The 16,115-nt window shown below is 45.5% G+C and overlaps 1 protein-coding gene across 1 annotated transcript; it reads left to right on the forward strand.

Annotated features, from left to right (window-relative positions):
• Positions 1 to 355: 355 nt before the first annotated feature.
• Positions 356 to 12,517, forward strand: GUSB (glucuronidase beta). Its single transcript, XM_033003165.2, has 12 exons — positions 356 to 609; positions 2,370 to 2,558; positions 3,015 to 3,196; positions 3,720 to 3,862; positions 4,373 to 4,560; positions 5,493 to 5,645; positions 6,576 to 6,754; positions 7,148 to 7,294; positions 8,481 to 8,565; positions 10,116 to 10,292; positions 10,868 to 11,003; positions 12,295 to 12,517. Exons 1-12 carry the CDS (start codon positions 391 to 393, stop codon positions 12,450 to 12,452), a joined length of 1,956 nt encoding a protein of 651 aa, XP_032859056.2. The 5' UTR covers positions 356 to 390; the 3' UTR covers positions 12,453 to 12,517.
• Positions 12,518 to 16,115: the final 3,598 nt, after the last annotated feature.

The raw sequence follows: 16,115 nt of genomic DNA on the forward strand, positions 1-16,115 counted from the left end.
TATTCCTCATGAAGTTCTGAGGGACGTGGTCTGAGTCGGAAACGTTACCATGCTTCACAGAGAAGCCCAGAGGGGGTTTTCTGATGTAGAGATCACCCTCCTGCCTGTCCTCAAGATGCTGTCAGTGTTCTTTGCCACTTCCAGTAACTTCTTGCCCTCCTGCTCCAACAAGTGACTCTGAAAAATACATAAAAGTCAGTAAGCAAGTAAATAAATAAAAGAAAACCACCCCCTCCCCGGAAATCCAGCGCAAGCCCTGGAAGTGTTTTCACGCCAGGCCACGGACGGCTTTGCCCGCAGGCGCCTGCGCGGCGGTGCGGGGGCAGCGGGACCCGGCTCGGGCCGTGCAGGGCCCCGCGGCCCCGCCCCCGGGCACTGCCCACAACCAAGATGGCGGCCGGAGCGTCGGGCGGCGGCGTGGCGGGGGGCTGCCGCCTGCTCCTGCCGCTGCTGCTGTCGGCGGCCCGGGCGGGCGGCATGCTCTACCCCCGGGACACCCCTTCCCGGGAGCGGAGGGAGCTCGGCGGCCTCTGGAGCTTCCGCGCCGACTTCTCGCCGGGCAGGGACGCCGGCTTCGTGCAGCGCTGGTACCGGCAGCCGCTCCGGCAGGTACCGCGGGGCCGGGCGCGGGGCGCGGGGCGCGGGCGGGGGCTGCCCCTGCCCCGGGGCAGGGCGGTGCGGCAGCGGGGTGCTCTTGTCCCGGGCAGGGCCCCCCTGGCAGCCAGGCTGCCTTCCTCTCCCGAGAGCACCGTTTCCCCCTTCCGTCCCCGCCAGGCTTGCGGAGGGGCTGCTCGTTGCCCCCCCCCGCCCCGCGCTAAGCATCTTACTGCTACGCAGAGGTTGTTCTGAAGAGTATTTTTAATTCCCGACCGACCGAACTGCAGCCTCTGATTATCCTGCTTCAGCCCAGAAGCCAGAAAGCATTTGAATGAACTACAGCCACCTTTAGCTGTCGTGGAAATCCCTGTGCTGCAAAACCAAGGCTGGTGTTGCACAACATTTACCTGTAGTCAGCAGCATAGAATAAACAAAAACATGCCTGGAAAGGGCACTCTTGAATTATTTATTCCAAAATAGCCGAGTGCAGATAAACAAGTTCTACTGTAACTGAAATCCATTATGAAATTAACACAATTACCTACAAGAAAGAAGCTATGTATTCTATGCATAAAGTGTAGATGGCCTTTATGATTTCTATTCTAGCCCTTTGGCCAATGTTTCGCCAAATTTCAGAAGAGAAGACCTGGAAGACACTATGCTGCTAGAAGTTTTGAAAAAAGAGACAGCCAGAGGAGAGGAATCCTGGACTATGCCCCCCCCCCCCCAAGGGAGGCGTAGGTGTATACGCTCAACCTACTTTAGACATCAGAGAATCTCCCTAAAGGAGACACACATTATGGCCATCTCAGTCAAAGGTTATCCTGTATCAGATACTAGACAATCCACTTTACCATCCAAGGATTTTCCTGCTAGGATTTTCTGATGTCTAATAAAGGCTTTGAGTTTCTCTGCAGTGCGGTTACAGTTCAGTGCTGAGTCAGCCACACACATGATGCTCACCCCTGGGCAACCAGACCTTCCTTGTTCCACACTCCATGGAAAGACTTCCTTAGGAAAGGGGAAGCTGCTGCAGCACTCATTTATGCAACGTCATGAGCACAGCAGGTGCTAAAAATGAACAGCTCTATTTTGCAATAGCGTCTGGTTACTTCAATGTTAAACATATTACAGCACTGCCTGCCTATAATCCTTATATTTAAAATAAGCAAGTGAATTGACTTTACCAGAATCCTAAGGAATCTATGGTGCTTTCAGGGAGTGAGAAAGGCTGGACTCATCTCAAACAGTCTCCACAGACCTTCCTTGGGGGATCTGGCCCCAAATATCTGTGACTCTTGCCACCCTTTTACTACAGCTCTTAGCCTGACAAGCAGCACCCTGCACCAGGGAACTGACACCACAACACCAGCATTGCTCACCAAACAGCTAGAGCCATGCAGGAAAGCTGCAGTTTGTAGGAAACCCCAGGCTGAAACAACAATCTGGGCATTAGTTTTTTCCCCCCCCACTTTTCTGATTGTGCTATACCAGAGCCATTAATAAAATAAGAAGTGGAAAAAGATATGAGCAGTCTCTTCCTGTAGGAACAGGCAGGTTCCTGGGCTTGGTGTTAAGTAGGACTTATATAGGACCTGTGACGGAACATACCAGTTTCTAAACAGGTTTTCCCAAGTGTTTCCACTTGGCAAAGGGGTTGTAGGGCTGTCAGTGGAGGGTATACCTCCAGCAGTACAGGTTGGACAGCCAAGACAGTAAACTTTCTTTTTTAAAATGATCTGTTCCTTCCCTTTCTGTGCAATTCCTGCCAGTCTGGTCCCGTGATTGATATGCCAGTGCCTGCCAGCTTCAACGATATCACTCAAGACCCCAGCTTGGAGAATTACATCGGCTGGGTTTGGTATGAGAAAGAGGTGCTGATTCCTCTCCGCTGGCTTCAGGATGACCTCAACACCAGAGTGGTGCTCCGTTTTGGTAGTGCCCATTACTACTCCATTGTGGTATGTTGCATGGGTCCGTGTGTTTCCAAAATCGTGCTGCACTAAAATCTGTCCTGTGACTTCTTCAGCAAACAAATCTCTGTGTAGATTTTGTATCAGTTTGCTATTTTCTTAACTCTTGGCTGTTTTCCTCCAACCAAGAACTTGGCCATGCTTCCCACACCTCTCTTATCTGATCCTCCATTAATAGGACTAGTAACTAAAACATTTCCTTGCTCCAGGATCTGCCCAAAACCGTGTCTCTCAGTGACACTTGTTTGTATGTGATCCAGACCTAGCTCCCAGCACAGGAAGGGCTGTTAGATTGACCCCTCAAGGAGTAAGAGCCCAAAATAAGGTTCAGTGTTACTGGAAATCCCAACTGCCCTTTGCTGGGCTCCTTCCCTTCTCCCTGCTATGCTTACCATAAAAACCAGTAATACCACTGCTTGAGCTCACGGGTGTCATCTCTTGCAGTGGGTCAACGGAGTGCAAGTGGTGGAGCACGAAGGGGGACACCTCCCTTTTGAAGCAGATATAAGCAGCATTGTAAAGGGCAGCCCAGGGATCGCCTGCCGCATCACTGTCGCGCTCAACAACACTCTGACACCCCACACTTTGCCTCCAGGGTCAATTCAGTACATGAATGACAAAACAAGGTGAGTTGCTAAAGTGCTGTACTCTGAGCTTATCTCAGGGATGAGAGAATGGGAATTTATTCAGCTGCTGGTTCATAAGACCCTCCAAGCAACTTACAGAAGCATGGAATTGTATTTATGCCGAAATTCATCAGTCAAGCAGGGAAGAGCTAAGCTTTGGTGTTATGAGGAGTCTGCACTGAGTTATTGCATCTGTTTTATACACAGGGAAGTAAGATTAAGTGATTCACCAAGTTGAATCAATGACAGGTTTGAGAAGGTTGGATTCAGGTGGAAACTGCAAGTACCAGCTTTCCTGAAGGATCGAAAATATTCAGTGCACTAGATGTTTGTTAACTGTAGTCCCCTTCAGTGTAGCACCAGTAGCACTACTGAATGATAGATCCATCCTGTTGTAAAGATTGTTTTACCAGCTAGCATCTGTTATTATGTGACTACTTTACATTGCTAGCATCCATATGCTGCTTTCAGTTCTTGTGTAATGAAACATAACGCAGCCATTTTTCCTATCTTGCTCACCCAGGTATCCCAAGAACTATTTTGTACAGAACATCAGGTTTGATTTCTTTAATTATGCTGGAATCCATCGCCCGGTTGTGCTTTACACCACTCCTTCTGTCTACATAGATGATATTACTGTGACAACTACTTCATCTGAGAGTGTTGGTAGGTCCAGAACAATTACAGCAGTTACCTCAGGCCCCAAATAGATGATAAGGGCAGCAGAGAAAATATCCTGCAAAAATCTGATTGAATTTGTTTTGTAGTGGCTTTCTCTTGAACCTGAGCTGGTCTATTGCACAGCTTAGCTGCAAGAATATGGTAATGAGTTCAGAAGCAATAAGAAAGAAAAGGAGTGCTTGCAAGAGACTGCTGTTAAAGTGGAAGGATGATCAGGTTTTTCTAGTAGTAGAATTTCTCAGTAAGGGCAGTCTTCCTGCCACTTAAAGCAGATTATCTCTAAGTAACAGAGTTGTATGATACACAAATCTTGCTGGAAGCTTCTGGACCTCAAAACAGACAGGTCATGCTTCTTACATTCAATTTATGCCACTCTGTTGTTCTACATCTCCTTCACTTTTTAACGCTGCTGTATGTGAAAACCCTCCAAGATTGGATGCATGTATTTTTCCTTTTGTGACAGTCTCTGATTGTCTTTTGTTTCCTTTGAAACAGCAATGGTGCAATATCAGGTGTCAGTTGTTGGCAGCACACTCTATTCTTTGTCCCTGAGTTTACGTGACCAAGAGGGGAAAGTGGTTGCTACAGGTGACAGGTCAGCTGGGGAGCTGAAAGTCCTGAACCCAAATCTTTGGTGGCCTTACCTGATGCATGAGAACCCTGGGTACCGCTACTCCTTAGAGGTAACAGTGACATTTCTTGTTTCTGTGTGCCTCTGACTGTCTAATAGGGTTAAGGAACTGCCATATGGCCCATCTTTTCTACTCATCTTCTCCCACGGATCCTGTTCACGTGACCAGAGTGGCATTGCTAATTACACAGTAATCAAATCAAGCTTTGCCAGCTTCCTGCGTGCTGAACTGAAAGGTCTGTCAGTGAGAAGGGCATGCCTGCAGTGCATGCATGCACTCTGAGATACTTGCCCTTCACATTTAGGGCCTAATCCATTGCTTACAAAAGGTCCGTTTGAGACAATATAAGGGAGGAGATATTGTGAAAGCTGAGAGTAGAGTCTCTGAGGAGCAGGCTGCTAACCTCCTCCACATGCTTTGCCATGCAATGAGCTTTCTTCCCACTTTGCAAGACAGGAGTTTAGCTTCAGTAGCATGAGCCTGGAAGAATTCATGTGTGTTAAGGATGAGTAGTGATGTTTAGATACAGAAATTAGGGCAGATGAGCTGCTGTGAGTTTCCAGGGGCTCAAGGCTTACATCTCTTGTGAGCAGATGACATTTCAGTCATCGCCTGGTATCAAGGTGCAGGGCAGAAGAGGTGTACTGCTGCCTTGCCTGGGGGGATGAAGTGGACTGGATAAGTAAGGGGAAAAGAAACTGAAGCTCTTGGGGTGAACAAGCCCCAGAAGGGTCATCCAGGGTTCATTCTTCATCCTTCAACTTTCCCAGCTTGGATTTCTATTTTCTATTTAGTCAGACCTTGCTCCTTCCCTGACAACCACAAGAGGTAGCCCAAGCAGCAATGAAGAGCAGGCTGTGTGCTGAGGCAGGGCTAGGAAACGGATGGGAGGTCAAGATAGCTCTTACAGGCAAGGGGGAGGGAGGACAGGGCATCCTTGAGAAGCCCAGCAAGTCACTTGCATCTCCCCCTTGGAAATCCAGGTGAAAATGCAGGCGCAGGCGAATGGGGCATTGCTGGAGGATGTGTACACACTCCCGGTCGGCATCCGCACTGTCCACGTCACCAGCACGCAGTTCCTCATCAACGGCAGGCCCTTCTACTTCCACGGTGTCAACAAGCACGAAGACGCAGACGTAAGTGTGTGGTACCCGTGGCGGGGGCACCTATTGGCACCTCGCTTCATGCTGCTGAGGCAGCACCCGCTCTCGCATCCCCTCTCTGCTCAAAGGGGCCGTTTCCTCACATCCTTCTCCCAGGCTGGGGGCTCTTGGCGGGGCTTGGGGTGAGCTTTTGTCAGCGGTAAGGAGATAGCATGCTCAGCCCTGCCATAGTGGTAACATCCCTCTCAAGGCTTATGGGCTCGTGCTGGCAGAGGAGCTTAACGACCCCCCACCCCCCACCCCGGCCATGGCTTCCAGTCAGCGGCTCTCAGGTTCCCCACCCGGGGAAGTGCGGGGAGCGGAGCCTGCGGCCGGGAGGCCTGAGCGGCGGCGGAGGCGCAGCCCGGCCGCACGGAGGCCCCGCAGCCGCGCCAGAGGCCCCGGCCCCGCTGGGCTGAGCCGCCCCACCCCGCCCCGTGTCCCGTCCTGCCCGAGCCGCCCGCCCTGTCCCTCCCCGAGCTGCCCGCCAAGCTGCTCACCTCAGGGGCGGCGGGCGCAGGCTCTCTCTCCTCAGGGGCGGGGGCCCGCCGGTCCGCGGTCCTGCTTCACCTCGTCCTCCCCCAGCCCACTTCGTGGGTGACACCTGTGAAAGGGAGGGAGAGGGTGGCCCGGGCAGGGCAGGGCACCTCCCCGAAATGGCGGGCAGCAGCAGTGCCGACAGCTTGGCTGCAACTGTTGTCCCCCACTGCTTCTCCAGGCGCCCGGGGTCTGAGTGTGCATGTAGCAGTGCCCCTCAGAAAGGCAAACAGTGCACGGAGAGGTGGAGCAGTCAGCTAGAAATGGTACCCGAGTCTGGACACCCCCTGGTAGTGAGCAGGGAGGCAGTGGTGCCCAGCTAACGTGTGAGGAGAAGCCCCAGCCCAGCTGTGTGACAGGGTGTGATGTCTCTCTCCACCCCTCCAGATCCGTGGCAAAGGCTTTGACTGGCCCCTGGTCATGAAGGACTTCAACCTGCTGCGCTGGCTCGGGGCAAACTCTTTCCGCACCAGCCACTACCCCTACGCTGAGGAGATCATGGACCTGTGCGATGCCTACGGCATTGTGGTGATCGACGAGTGCCCAGGAGTGGGGATTAAAATGCTGTAAGCAATCGCTCCAAGGACCCTTCCCCTTCTTTCTATGTCCATCCCTGCCATAGAGTCCTCTCCCGTCCCACAGCACCCGTTGTCCTGATAATGGAAGTACTTTGTTCTCTTTGGAAATCAGCCTGTTGTGCCATGTGTGCCTAGTGAGGTTGGGCAACTGGAGGGCGTTTTGCCACATGGCCGTGTCATTTTGTCTGGCTCGATTAATGAGCCCAAACCATGGCCCTGAACTGTGCAGCAGGCTTTAGGGAAGTAGGGCAGAAGCCATATTCAGTGTCAAGGCTCAGCTGTGCTTATACACCCCAGAGATTTGAGTTTTCACAGGGAAAGGCAAAGGGGAGGGATTTTATACCTTCACCTCACCAGGTCTCGCTTTCTTTTGTCTTTAAGAGAGAGCTTCGGGAACAAGTCCTTGCAGCATCATCTTGTTGTGATGGAGGAGCTGATCCGCAGGGATAAGAACAGGCCGTCAGTTGTAATGTGGTCAGTAGCCAATGAACCAGCATCAGAGCTGCCCCCAGCAGCTTACTACTTCAAGTAAGTGCATAACTTTTACAGATAGCTGAGGCTTGAATCTTGACAGGTGATGCATCTTCTTTTGGGATGGCACAGAGAAGCAGTAAAGAGATGGCAAGCATTTTTGGGGAATCCTGAAACAGTACCTGCAAATACAAACTAAAAGTGTAATTGCTCCATGTATTGAACTGATGCTCAGAACCATACAACATTCTCAACCTGTTGTTTCTGAACCAGTAAGGCTCTGCAAAGTTACCGTGAGTCCATTTGGTCTGAGCATCTCTTCTTGATGTGAGGGTCAAGCAAAAGCAGACCTGACAGGATCGGGATATTCCTTGTTACCAAGGGAAGATGAGTGCTAAATTCTTTGAGCATCACAGCAAAGCTATACAATAATTGGCATTTAATTCTGAAGGCAAGGTTCTTCAATTAGTGCTAGTTACTTGGTTTGCAGGGTATTGTGACACCCCACTTCAAAGCCACTGCTTCAGACCCCTTGGTTTTATTTTTAAAGAGATCTAAGCTTTGGATAGCCAAGAGTCATCTCTCTAATGGGGTAGCAAACTGTCCCTAGTAGCTGTAAGTGCATTAAGAGGTAACTGTGAAGTTTCATTCTTCAGAATAATCTGACACCCTCCTGCACTGTCAAGGTCACAGCAGAGTTTGACCGTCCCATTCTCTGTCTCATTCCTCTCATTCAGTTTCCTCAAAAGCAGCCAACCTGTGACTGCTCTGCCTGCTGTGGCATGGGGCCAGGGCCTTGTGCTTTTGCAGGAACACATCCCAGGAGTTGTTCAGAAACTTTCCATTACCCTTCTTACTTTTTTTGTCTTCAAACTCACTGTCCCTTCTCCAACTTCTAAGCTGCCGGCACCAGCAAACAAATTAACATGCCCGTGTTTGGTATACGGCCACTCTGGTCTTTTTTCAGGTGGGATAGCAACCAACTTTGTGACAGCTAGTCTCCTTGCCATGATATACTCCTACAGAACTGGCTAGAATTGCAGGCATTTTATAGCAGATGATCACTAAGTATCCTGCAGGTTTTAATTAAAAATACTCTGTCTGCTAGATTTAGCAGACAAAAAAAAGTAGACAAAAAAAGCAGCTCCAAATGTCAAGTTGGGGGTGGAAGGACAACGCAATTGGGGAAATGGGGCTGTACTTCTCCATGCTGTTGAACTCTTGCTTTACTGTTTGCAAACAGGACAGTGATAGCTCACACTAAAGCTCTCGATCCCTCCAGACCAGTAACCTTTGTGACAGATGCTAATTACGCTCTTGATCATGGTGTAAGTTTACTTTATATTTTAGCTTTTCTTGAATTCATACACTACATTTCCTCTTCTTGTCATTTGTTTTATGGTCCTTTCCCCCCCACCTCCCCAAGTTTACTGGAGGTATTTAACAGGGAGAAGCAGAAGAAAACCTACATTTTTGTTTCTAGTACAAAGCACCTTATCCTACAGTTGTAGTCCAGCTCAAAAAAAAAAAAAGTATCTGTAAGAGAGAAGAACAGTTCTTTGTCCTGGGTGAAGTATGCAGGATCAGATCCCTGGATTCCATTAACATTGCATTGCTTTGCTATTCCATGGACTGTGTTTACTAATGCTCAGGATTTTCATTTGCAATTAAACCAAAGCTTAAACCTCTTTAAAATGCTAACAGCCCTTGTGGAAGTCTAAAGGAAGGAAGCTTTGCTTTAATTCCTGCTTTAAGCTGCTCTAGATCTTCTTTGGCAGTAGTCTGTTAACATTGAATAATCTAAAAGCTCTTCCAGCTTTAATTATAAGTCCTAGAGCTGTATAAATAGCTAAAATGCACTTTTCTTGGATATCTGTGCCTTAAGATGGCCATGGTATGAACCAAGGATCTTTAACACATAAATTTGTTTCTGAGATAGTTCCTATATAATTCTTAATTTTTCAAGATGGCTTTACAGTACTTGTCACTACTGTACGACACTTCTAGCAGGTGAGTTTGCAGATACATGATACCACCACATCCCTGTTACAGATTACTCTTTGTATTTCTTTCAAGCTGTCCTACAATTGTCAGGAATGGCCTTCTGTAACTGAGAGGTCTGTTCCTCCCCAACCCATGAAAATAAAACTGCTGGCCTTAGTTTCGAAGGAGCCCAGCAGGGATCTGCTCTTGGATATTGCTGTTTCATCAGACATGCTCACACAGACTCTGACATCCCATCCCCATGAGCAGACACAAGAGAACAAAACCAAAGAACAGATCTCATACACTGATGTGATATTAGAACTTTTTTCTTTTTATTACAAAACATGTTAAGAGAACATTGAACAAGTTACATACAACATCACTTAATCTTTAGTGGGCTTTGTGCCCTTTTATCATACTGTCCATGTGGTAGAAATGGCATATAACTTGCAGAATGCTTAGTCTTAGTATTGCACCATTGATGCACAAATTTAGTTGCTAGTCAAAATATTTGACCACTAAGTTTATAATCACATTCCAATACTCAAAAAGTACATCTAAATGTACCAGCAAGCCAGAGAGATCTTGGAAACTTAAAAACTTCTAACAAACCTGAGGATGAAATGGGTTGATCTTGTCTCTTTGCTGTGACTTCCTAAGTCTATAAGAAAAATGCCAAATTAATATGCTATTAGCTTATTAAATTTATCCTGCTTTTCTACTGGGAAGGATGTCATGTTGGGAGGGCCTGAGTGATGGGGGGAAAGACTTTTCTTCTACGTGTAATAAAACTGGATTCAATGAAATGAACCAAAAGGAGCATTTAGCTTGATGAGTGAAGGTTGTCTACTCTGAGGTCTGTGACAAAACACTCTCACCTTGTTTTCTGTAGGCTCCTTACGTGGATGTAATTTGCGTAAACAGCTACTTCTCCTGGTATCATGACCCAGGCCATCTGGAAGTTATTCCACTACAACTCACAACACAGTTTGAGAACTGGTATAAAACCTACCAAAAACCCATTATCCAGAGTGAATATGGAGCAGACTCAGTTCCTGGACTTCACAGTGTAAGTGTTACAGATGCCCTATATGGAAAAAGGTGCTGCTGCTCTTACAGGGACAGCAAAATTTGATTAGAAGAGATGGGTATCATTGAACCTGACTACTTAGTTTTGAGATGCAATAGATTATAAATGTCAAAAAGACTCCAGGATTGTGATTTTGCCACTGAGTAAGACCTTTGACTAAAAGCACTGAGCACTCTGAAATCTCTTCTTTGGCATTTGTAAAAAATGCTTAATCAGAAGATACAACACTGGAGACCAGACATTGATTTCATGACGCTATCCTGCACAGAAGGGGGTGGCCCTCCTATATTTATCATGACAAAACACTATTACCAAGCAAAACCATGGACTCCCCCTAAGGATATCTGGCATTATGTTTGTATTTTATGTGTGTTTTCCCTTGGAATTTCAGTAGTTGCTAATCATCACTAAATAGCCATTGTTAATGCAACAGCAAGGAAAAGGCCAAGCAATTGTAAAGCTTGTCTTCAGGAAGTGGGTCCCCAGTAAATAGGAAGTTAACACGGGATTAACTGTCACCTTCATTCAAGGCCACCTCTTTTTCCTGGCTGTAGGATCCACCCCTTATGTTCAGCGAGGAATATCAGAAAGCTATGCTAAGAGAGTACCATTCTGTTTTTGACAAAAAGAGGAAAGAGTATGTGATTGGGGAGCTCATATGGAATTTTGCTGATTTCATGACTAATCAAGGTAAGATTATATTTATATTCTAAACAACTGTCTGTCCTCCCTGCAAGTTTAAAATTGTTTATGACACAGAAAAGAATATTGTGCCGTAGGATAGGACAAAAGGGCCCTCTGCTTACCAAGGTAGAGCATAGCTGGCTTCTGTGACAAAGTCCATCATGATGAGAGCTAAGAGGGAAGGTCTTGCCTGTATTTAATGCATCCTCTCTCTCCAGCTTGAGCTCCTAGGTGTCCCATCTGCAAACATGCTACCCAGAACATGAGACAGTGTGCCAGGGCAGAATACAAGGGAAGCTTGTGAGCAGACCCAGATTACTTCTATTTCTTGGTCATCTTCAATTCAGAGCTTCAGTCAGCTGTTAGGGATGTGTCTCACTTGCTTCACATTTCATCTACAACTGCCCTTAGTAACAGAGCACCTTAAATAATGTATTACTAACTTGGTATTGAGGTTTAGCAATAGAGGACCAGATGCCACACTGATAGACAACAGTCCATCGTGACATTCCGTCCACTATTAATAAATGGTAAGTCCATTCGCAAAGTATTGGGCATTACTTAATTTACAGTGCAGACAGTCACCCAGAAATTAAATGATTACAACTCAAAATGAGACCTAGTAAGGAACCAGTTATGCATATGCCACCTGCAGTGTGTTAGGGTGGTGAACAGTCAGTGTTTATTTCAGGCAGAGAAACAACAACATTAAGAATAATATGTAAAGCACCAATATAGGCATTAGAAAGCTAAGTCATCGCAGAGAAGCAGTCAAAAAAGTAGTATCAGTTTCAAATAAGAGGATGGAGAATATGTAGGCAAGTTCACATACACATACGCAGTTCCAGTCTCTCTACATGTTGTGATCATCTTTTTTAGTTTCCTATGAAAACTAAAATAGGCAAAAAGGATATAGACACTACTAAAAGACAGTATAGTTCAATAGTTAGTAATCAACACTTTCACCATCAAATTTCAAGGTGGAACTAATGGCAGAAGGAATATCTTCTGTAAATATAATACTGATCAAGTTAATGGGCACACCTGAATTAACTGTCATAAATTTACCAGCTGTAAATACAATGAATTGCAGCTATATTGCTCAGTTACATCAATTAATCCTGCCAAGATGACACAAGTTAAATTTGCCAAGTTCCCTGTTGTACCTGACTGTGTAGAAGAAAGTGCATAGGTCTCTTCCACCTAACCTGATTTACTACATACACTGTAACAGTTCACAGGAGATGATAGAAGAGTGTTTTATATATACTTGCTTTATTTTATAACTTCTCTACAGGGACCACACGTGTGTTGGGGAACAAGAAAGGAATATTTACCCGCCAACGACAGCCCAAATCAGCTGCATTTGTTCTTAGAGAAAGATACTGGAAGATTGCAAATGAATCAAGCTGTCTTCCTCCTATAATAAAATCACATACCCTCTTTCTAAAATGAAATCAAAAGGTATAATAGCTGGGTACTGTGCTGAACTTGTTCATTAAATTTGTGTTTAAATAATATTTATGCCTGACTCGAGTCTTGCAAGTCTAATACAATTTCTAGTCCACCGAAGACATTACTATGATACAAAGCAGATTAGAAATACTAGTTTCCTATGCTTAGCCATGTCTGTAGGCTCCCTGTCTTCAGGTAGTAAAATTAATATTCAGAGTTTCAGGGAGCTGAAGTTAGGAGATCCTGACTGAGGTAACTGAGGTATCTGCTTATGGTAAAAAAAAAAAAAAATACAAATCAATGCTGAAGACTTAAAAAATCCAAGCTACTCTAAAGGAACATCACATGCCTCCACTGCAAATGAGGTTTTCCCGTTATACTCCCCTAACAGTTCCACTACTCAGATCACAGCAAGTTGTCCACAGGATTACCGAAGAGCACGATTTATATAGCTTCTCTGGCTGGACAGAATGTATGTGGCTGGCTAAGAAACTCAGAGTTCACAGTATTTGGGAAGCGTATGAACCACGGCTTCTGTGAAGATACCCAACATACTCCAATACAGTATGGAATTCATACTACAGCAGCAATGTGGAATATGTAAGATAGGTAGGTACTACATCAACTGGACTTTGTTCAAAACTATTTATTTTACTCACAGTACTAGAACTGCCGCTATTAGATGCGGTTTTACCTTCCAGCATCGAAAGGCTTCCTTCATATTAAATTGTCACTATGCACTACAGTAACAGTAGTCTAGAGAGTAAGTTTGTTCTAAACTTTTTTGATACTGGCTTGAAGCATTCAGGGGTAGGGCGATGTGTAAATTAATGTGCACATGCTACTTTAGACAGTAATGTAGTGTAGTAGTGTCCCTTTCAGGCTGCACACCAGTCTTAGAGGACACAAAAGGCCAGGCTTTAGACTGTAATACATTATGCTAATACTCACAGAAGAACGGAGAACACAGAACACTTAGTTTGCAAACTTCTTGTTGCAACATCCCAGGGTTGTCCCAAGAGCAGCGTCACCCATGGCAGAACCACAGAATTGGAGGCTGCCTACTGAATTTTGGAAGTTGGCACAATTATGTAGTTTCATTATTCTGATTCACAGATACTGTGTGAAACTGTTGCTATGACTACTTTTTCTGCAATGCTCTTCTGCTAGTATTGCAAGAAAGTGACCAAAACATCTCCCAATATAAAGAAAATATTTGCTCTTATGTTGTGTGATGGCCAAATTCTCTTTCCTTTAGATGTAGTACATTACAAACTGACACCACCTTCCATACTGACACATGCAGAATAAGGACATATATGTTTACTGCAGACTTAAAAATAATTTTTGACTTTTTAGGGGAAAAGAAGAAATGTACTATCAGCATTCCTTATACTGTGTTAGGTCTACAGTTTTTCTATGTAACTAAAGCCCTGGAATATAAAAGTCTATCCACAGTAAAAAGACACTTGCTCAAATGTACCACATCAGAAGAGTGAATGCCATATTTAAGCTCACTATCAGCGTTCAAAAGTAATTTAAACTTCTCGATCTCTAGACATAAGGTTTTTTTAAGAATCATTTTCTTCCCCATTTCAACAGACTTGACATACCAACAGCTGCCACATCAAATACAGATAAAGATTTGACATTGTTAACTCATTACAAACTAGGGCTCAGACCCCTATGATAATACACAGGGCTTGCGGTTGCAGAAGAGAAAGCTGTTACTTCAATTCAATCCAACAAAACAGATGCAAAGTTTAATATCCACACGTATGATAAGCACACATTTCAGAGTCTTAGTTCCTGCTTGTACTTAACAGCTCAGTGCAATTGGAAACCCAAGCTGCCTATCCAACCCCTCTCAAAAGCTCCCTCCCTCCCCCACCCCCCAAATCCAGGAAAACATACAGCAGATTCCAGATACTCTGTGATCTTGTTGGAGTTAAAGCAGACCTACAGAACCAAAGAAAGCAGGAAGTGATAAAAATAACATATTTAACGGGGTTTTTTTGCATGTTGCTTAAAGACCTGTAAACAGTTAAAGCCTCAAGTCAATGCAGCTCAACCTTTACACACCCATGTGCACACAACATTCAGCAAGACACCGTGAAGCTGCAGAAATTCTACGAACTGGTATCTCTGGGGAATCAAGTGCTTTAACCCTTCACTAACACACAATGTATTTGAAAAAAAAACAAACAAAAAAAAAAATCACAACTTGATACATTTCTAGAAACAGCATTACAGTACTGACTTTAAAAACAGTTTCTAAGGCTCAGATCAAGTCCAAAAAGGCCTCTGATTGGGTTCATTCAAGCTCTTATGTTTGGACTGCACGAATGCAGCACAAGAATGATTGCAGCAAGACATCCACAGGTAATTTCTACATTTATTTTTTTTTATACCAAAAAGTTATGTGCAACAAATAGAATTCGTACATATTTACATTGTTTTACCTGTTAGCAAAATTGTATCCTAAACCTCCAATAGAGAATTTCTCAACCTATACTGATAAAAGGAACATCTGCCCAGTGACTCCAATTAAATGGATGTTTAATTTGAAGTTTAAAGCACTAGTAATAAATAGTTGATGGAACATACTATACAGAACAAACACCTAATATTTAGGCCATGCTTAATACAGTTTTATGGTAACAGAATACTTCATCTTTTCTGGACGAATTTTGTCTAGATCACGTTTAAACAACATTGGCAGAACCAAAGCTATTAGATCTGACTTTAGCCCATATAAATTAGGAGCATCGACTGCTGCCTGAAGCACCTCACCCATTTTGAACAATCAAGACTCTGTACAGCAGAAGACAAATGTGTGCTACAGTACAGTGCTGGGTTTGTGTGGTGGGGTTTTGGCAGCAGGGGAGGTGGCTACAGTGGTGGCCCCTGCACGAACCTTCTCAAAGCTCCCCTGGCTCCAAGTCAGACCTGTCACTGGCCAAGGCTGAGCCAGTTAGCGATGGTGGCTGCGCCTCTGGGAGAATGTATTTAAGAAAGGGAACATGTAGTGGAGAGGGAGGTAGGGGTGAGGGAAACACATCTGCAGACACTGAGGTCAGTGGAGGAGCAGGGGAGGTGTGCTGGAGCAGAAACACCCCCCCTGCAGCCTGTGCTGACAGCAGGGCCACCCCCATGCAGCTCATGGATGTCACTGGTGGAACAGATGCCGACGGGCAGCCTGTGGAGGACACCACACCAGAGTAGGTGGATGCCCAAAGGAGGCCGGGACTCTGAAGGCAGTGTGTGCTGGAGCAGTCTGTTGCTGGGAGGACTGCAGCCCACAGCAGGGACCCACGCTGGAGCAGTTCATAAAGAGCTGCAGCCCTCCAGGAAGGACTCAGGTCAGAGAAGTTCTTGGAGAACTGTCTCTTGTGGGAGGGACCCCACTGCAGAGCAGGCGAAGATGGTGAGGAATCCTCCCATGGAGGAAGAAGGAACACAGGTGACAAAATGATTGCAACCCTATTCAGGGAGGAGGTAGAGAAACTGGGAGCAAAGATGAGCTCAAGAAGGGAAGGGTAGGAGGAAGGTGTTCTTAAGATGTGGTTGTATTTCTCACTATCCTACACAGATTGGTAAATTAGTAGTGGTGGTGGTGTTCAAACTAAATTGATTTTTTTTTTTTTTTTTTCTCAAATCGAG

This window comes from Tyto alba, unplaced genomic scaffold (genome assembly GCF_018691265.1).
Source record: "Tyto alba isolate M040663 unplaced genomic scaffold, T.alba_DEE_v4.0 Super-Scaffold_19, whole genome shotgun sequence".
NCBI lineage: Eukaryota > Metazoa > Chordata > Aves > Strigiformes > Tytonidae > Tyto > Tyto alba.

Coding starts and splice junctions, on each gene's coding strand:
- GUSB (XM_033003165.2), top strand. CDS start 391: ATGGCGGCCGGAGCGTCGGGCGGCGGCGTGGCGGGGGGCTGCCGCCTG. Junction 5,646..6,575: donor ACAAGCACGAAGACGCAGAC/GTAAGTGTGTGG, acceptor CCACCCCTCCAG/ATCCGTGGCAAAGGCTTTGA. Junction 7,295..8,480: donor CCAGCAGCTTACTACTTCAA/GTAAGTGCATAA, acceptor GTTTGCAAACAG/GACAGTGATAGCTCACACTA.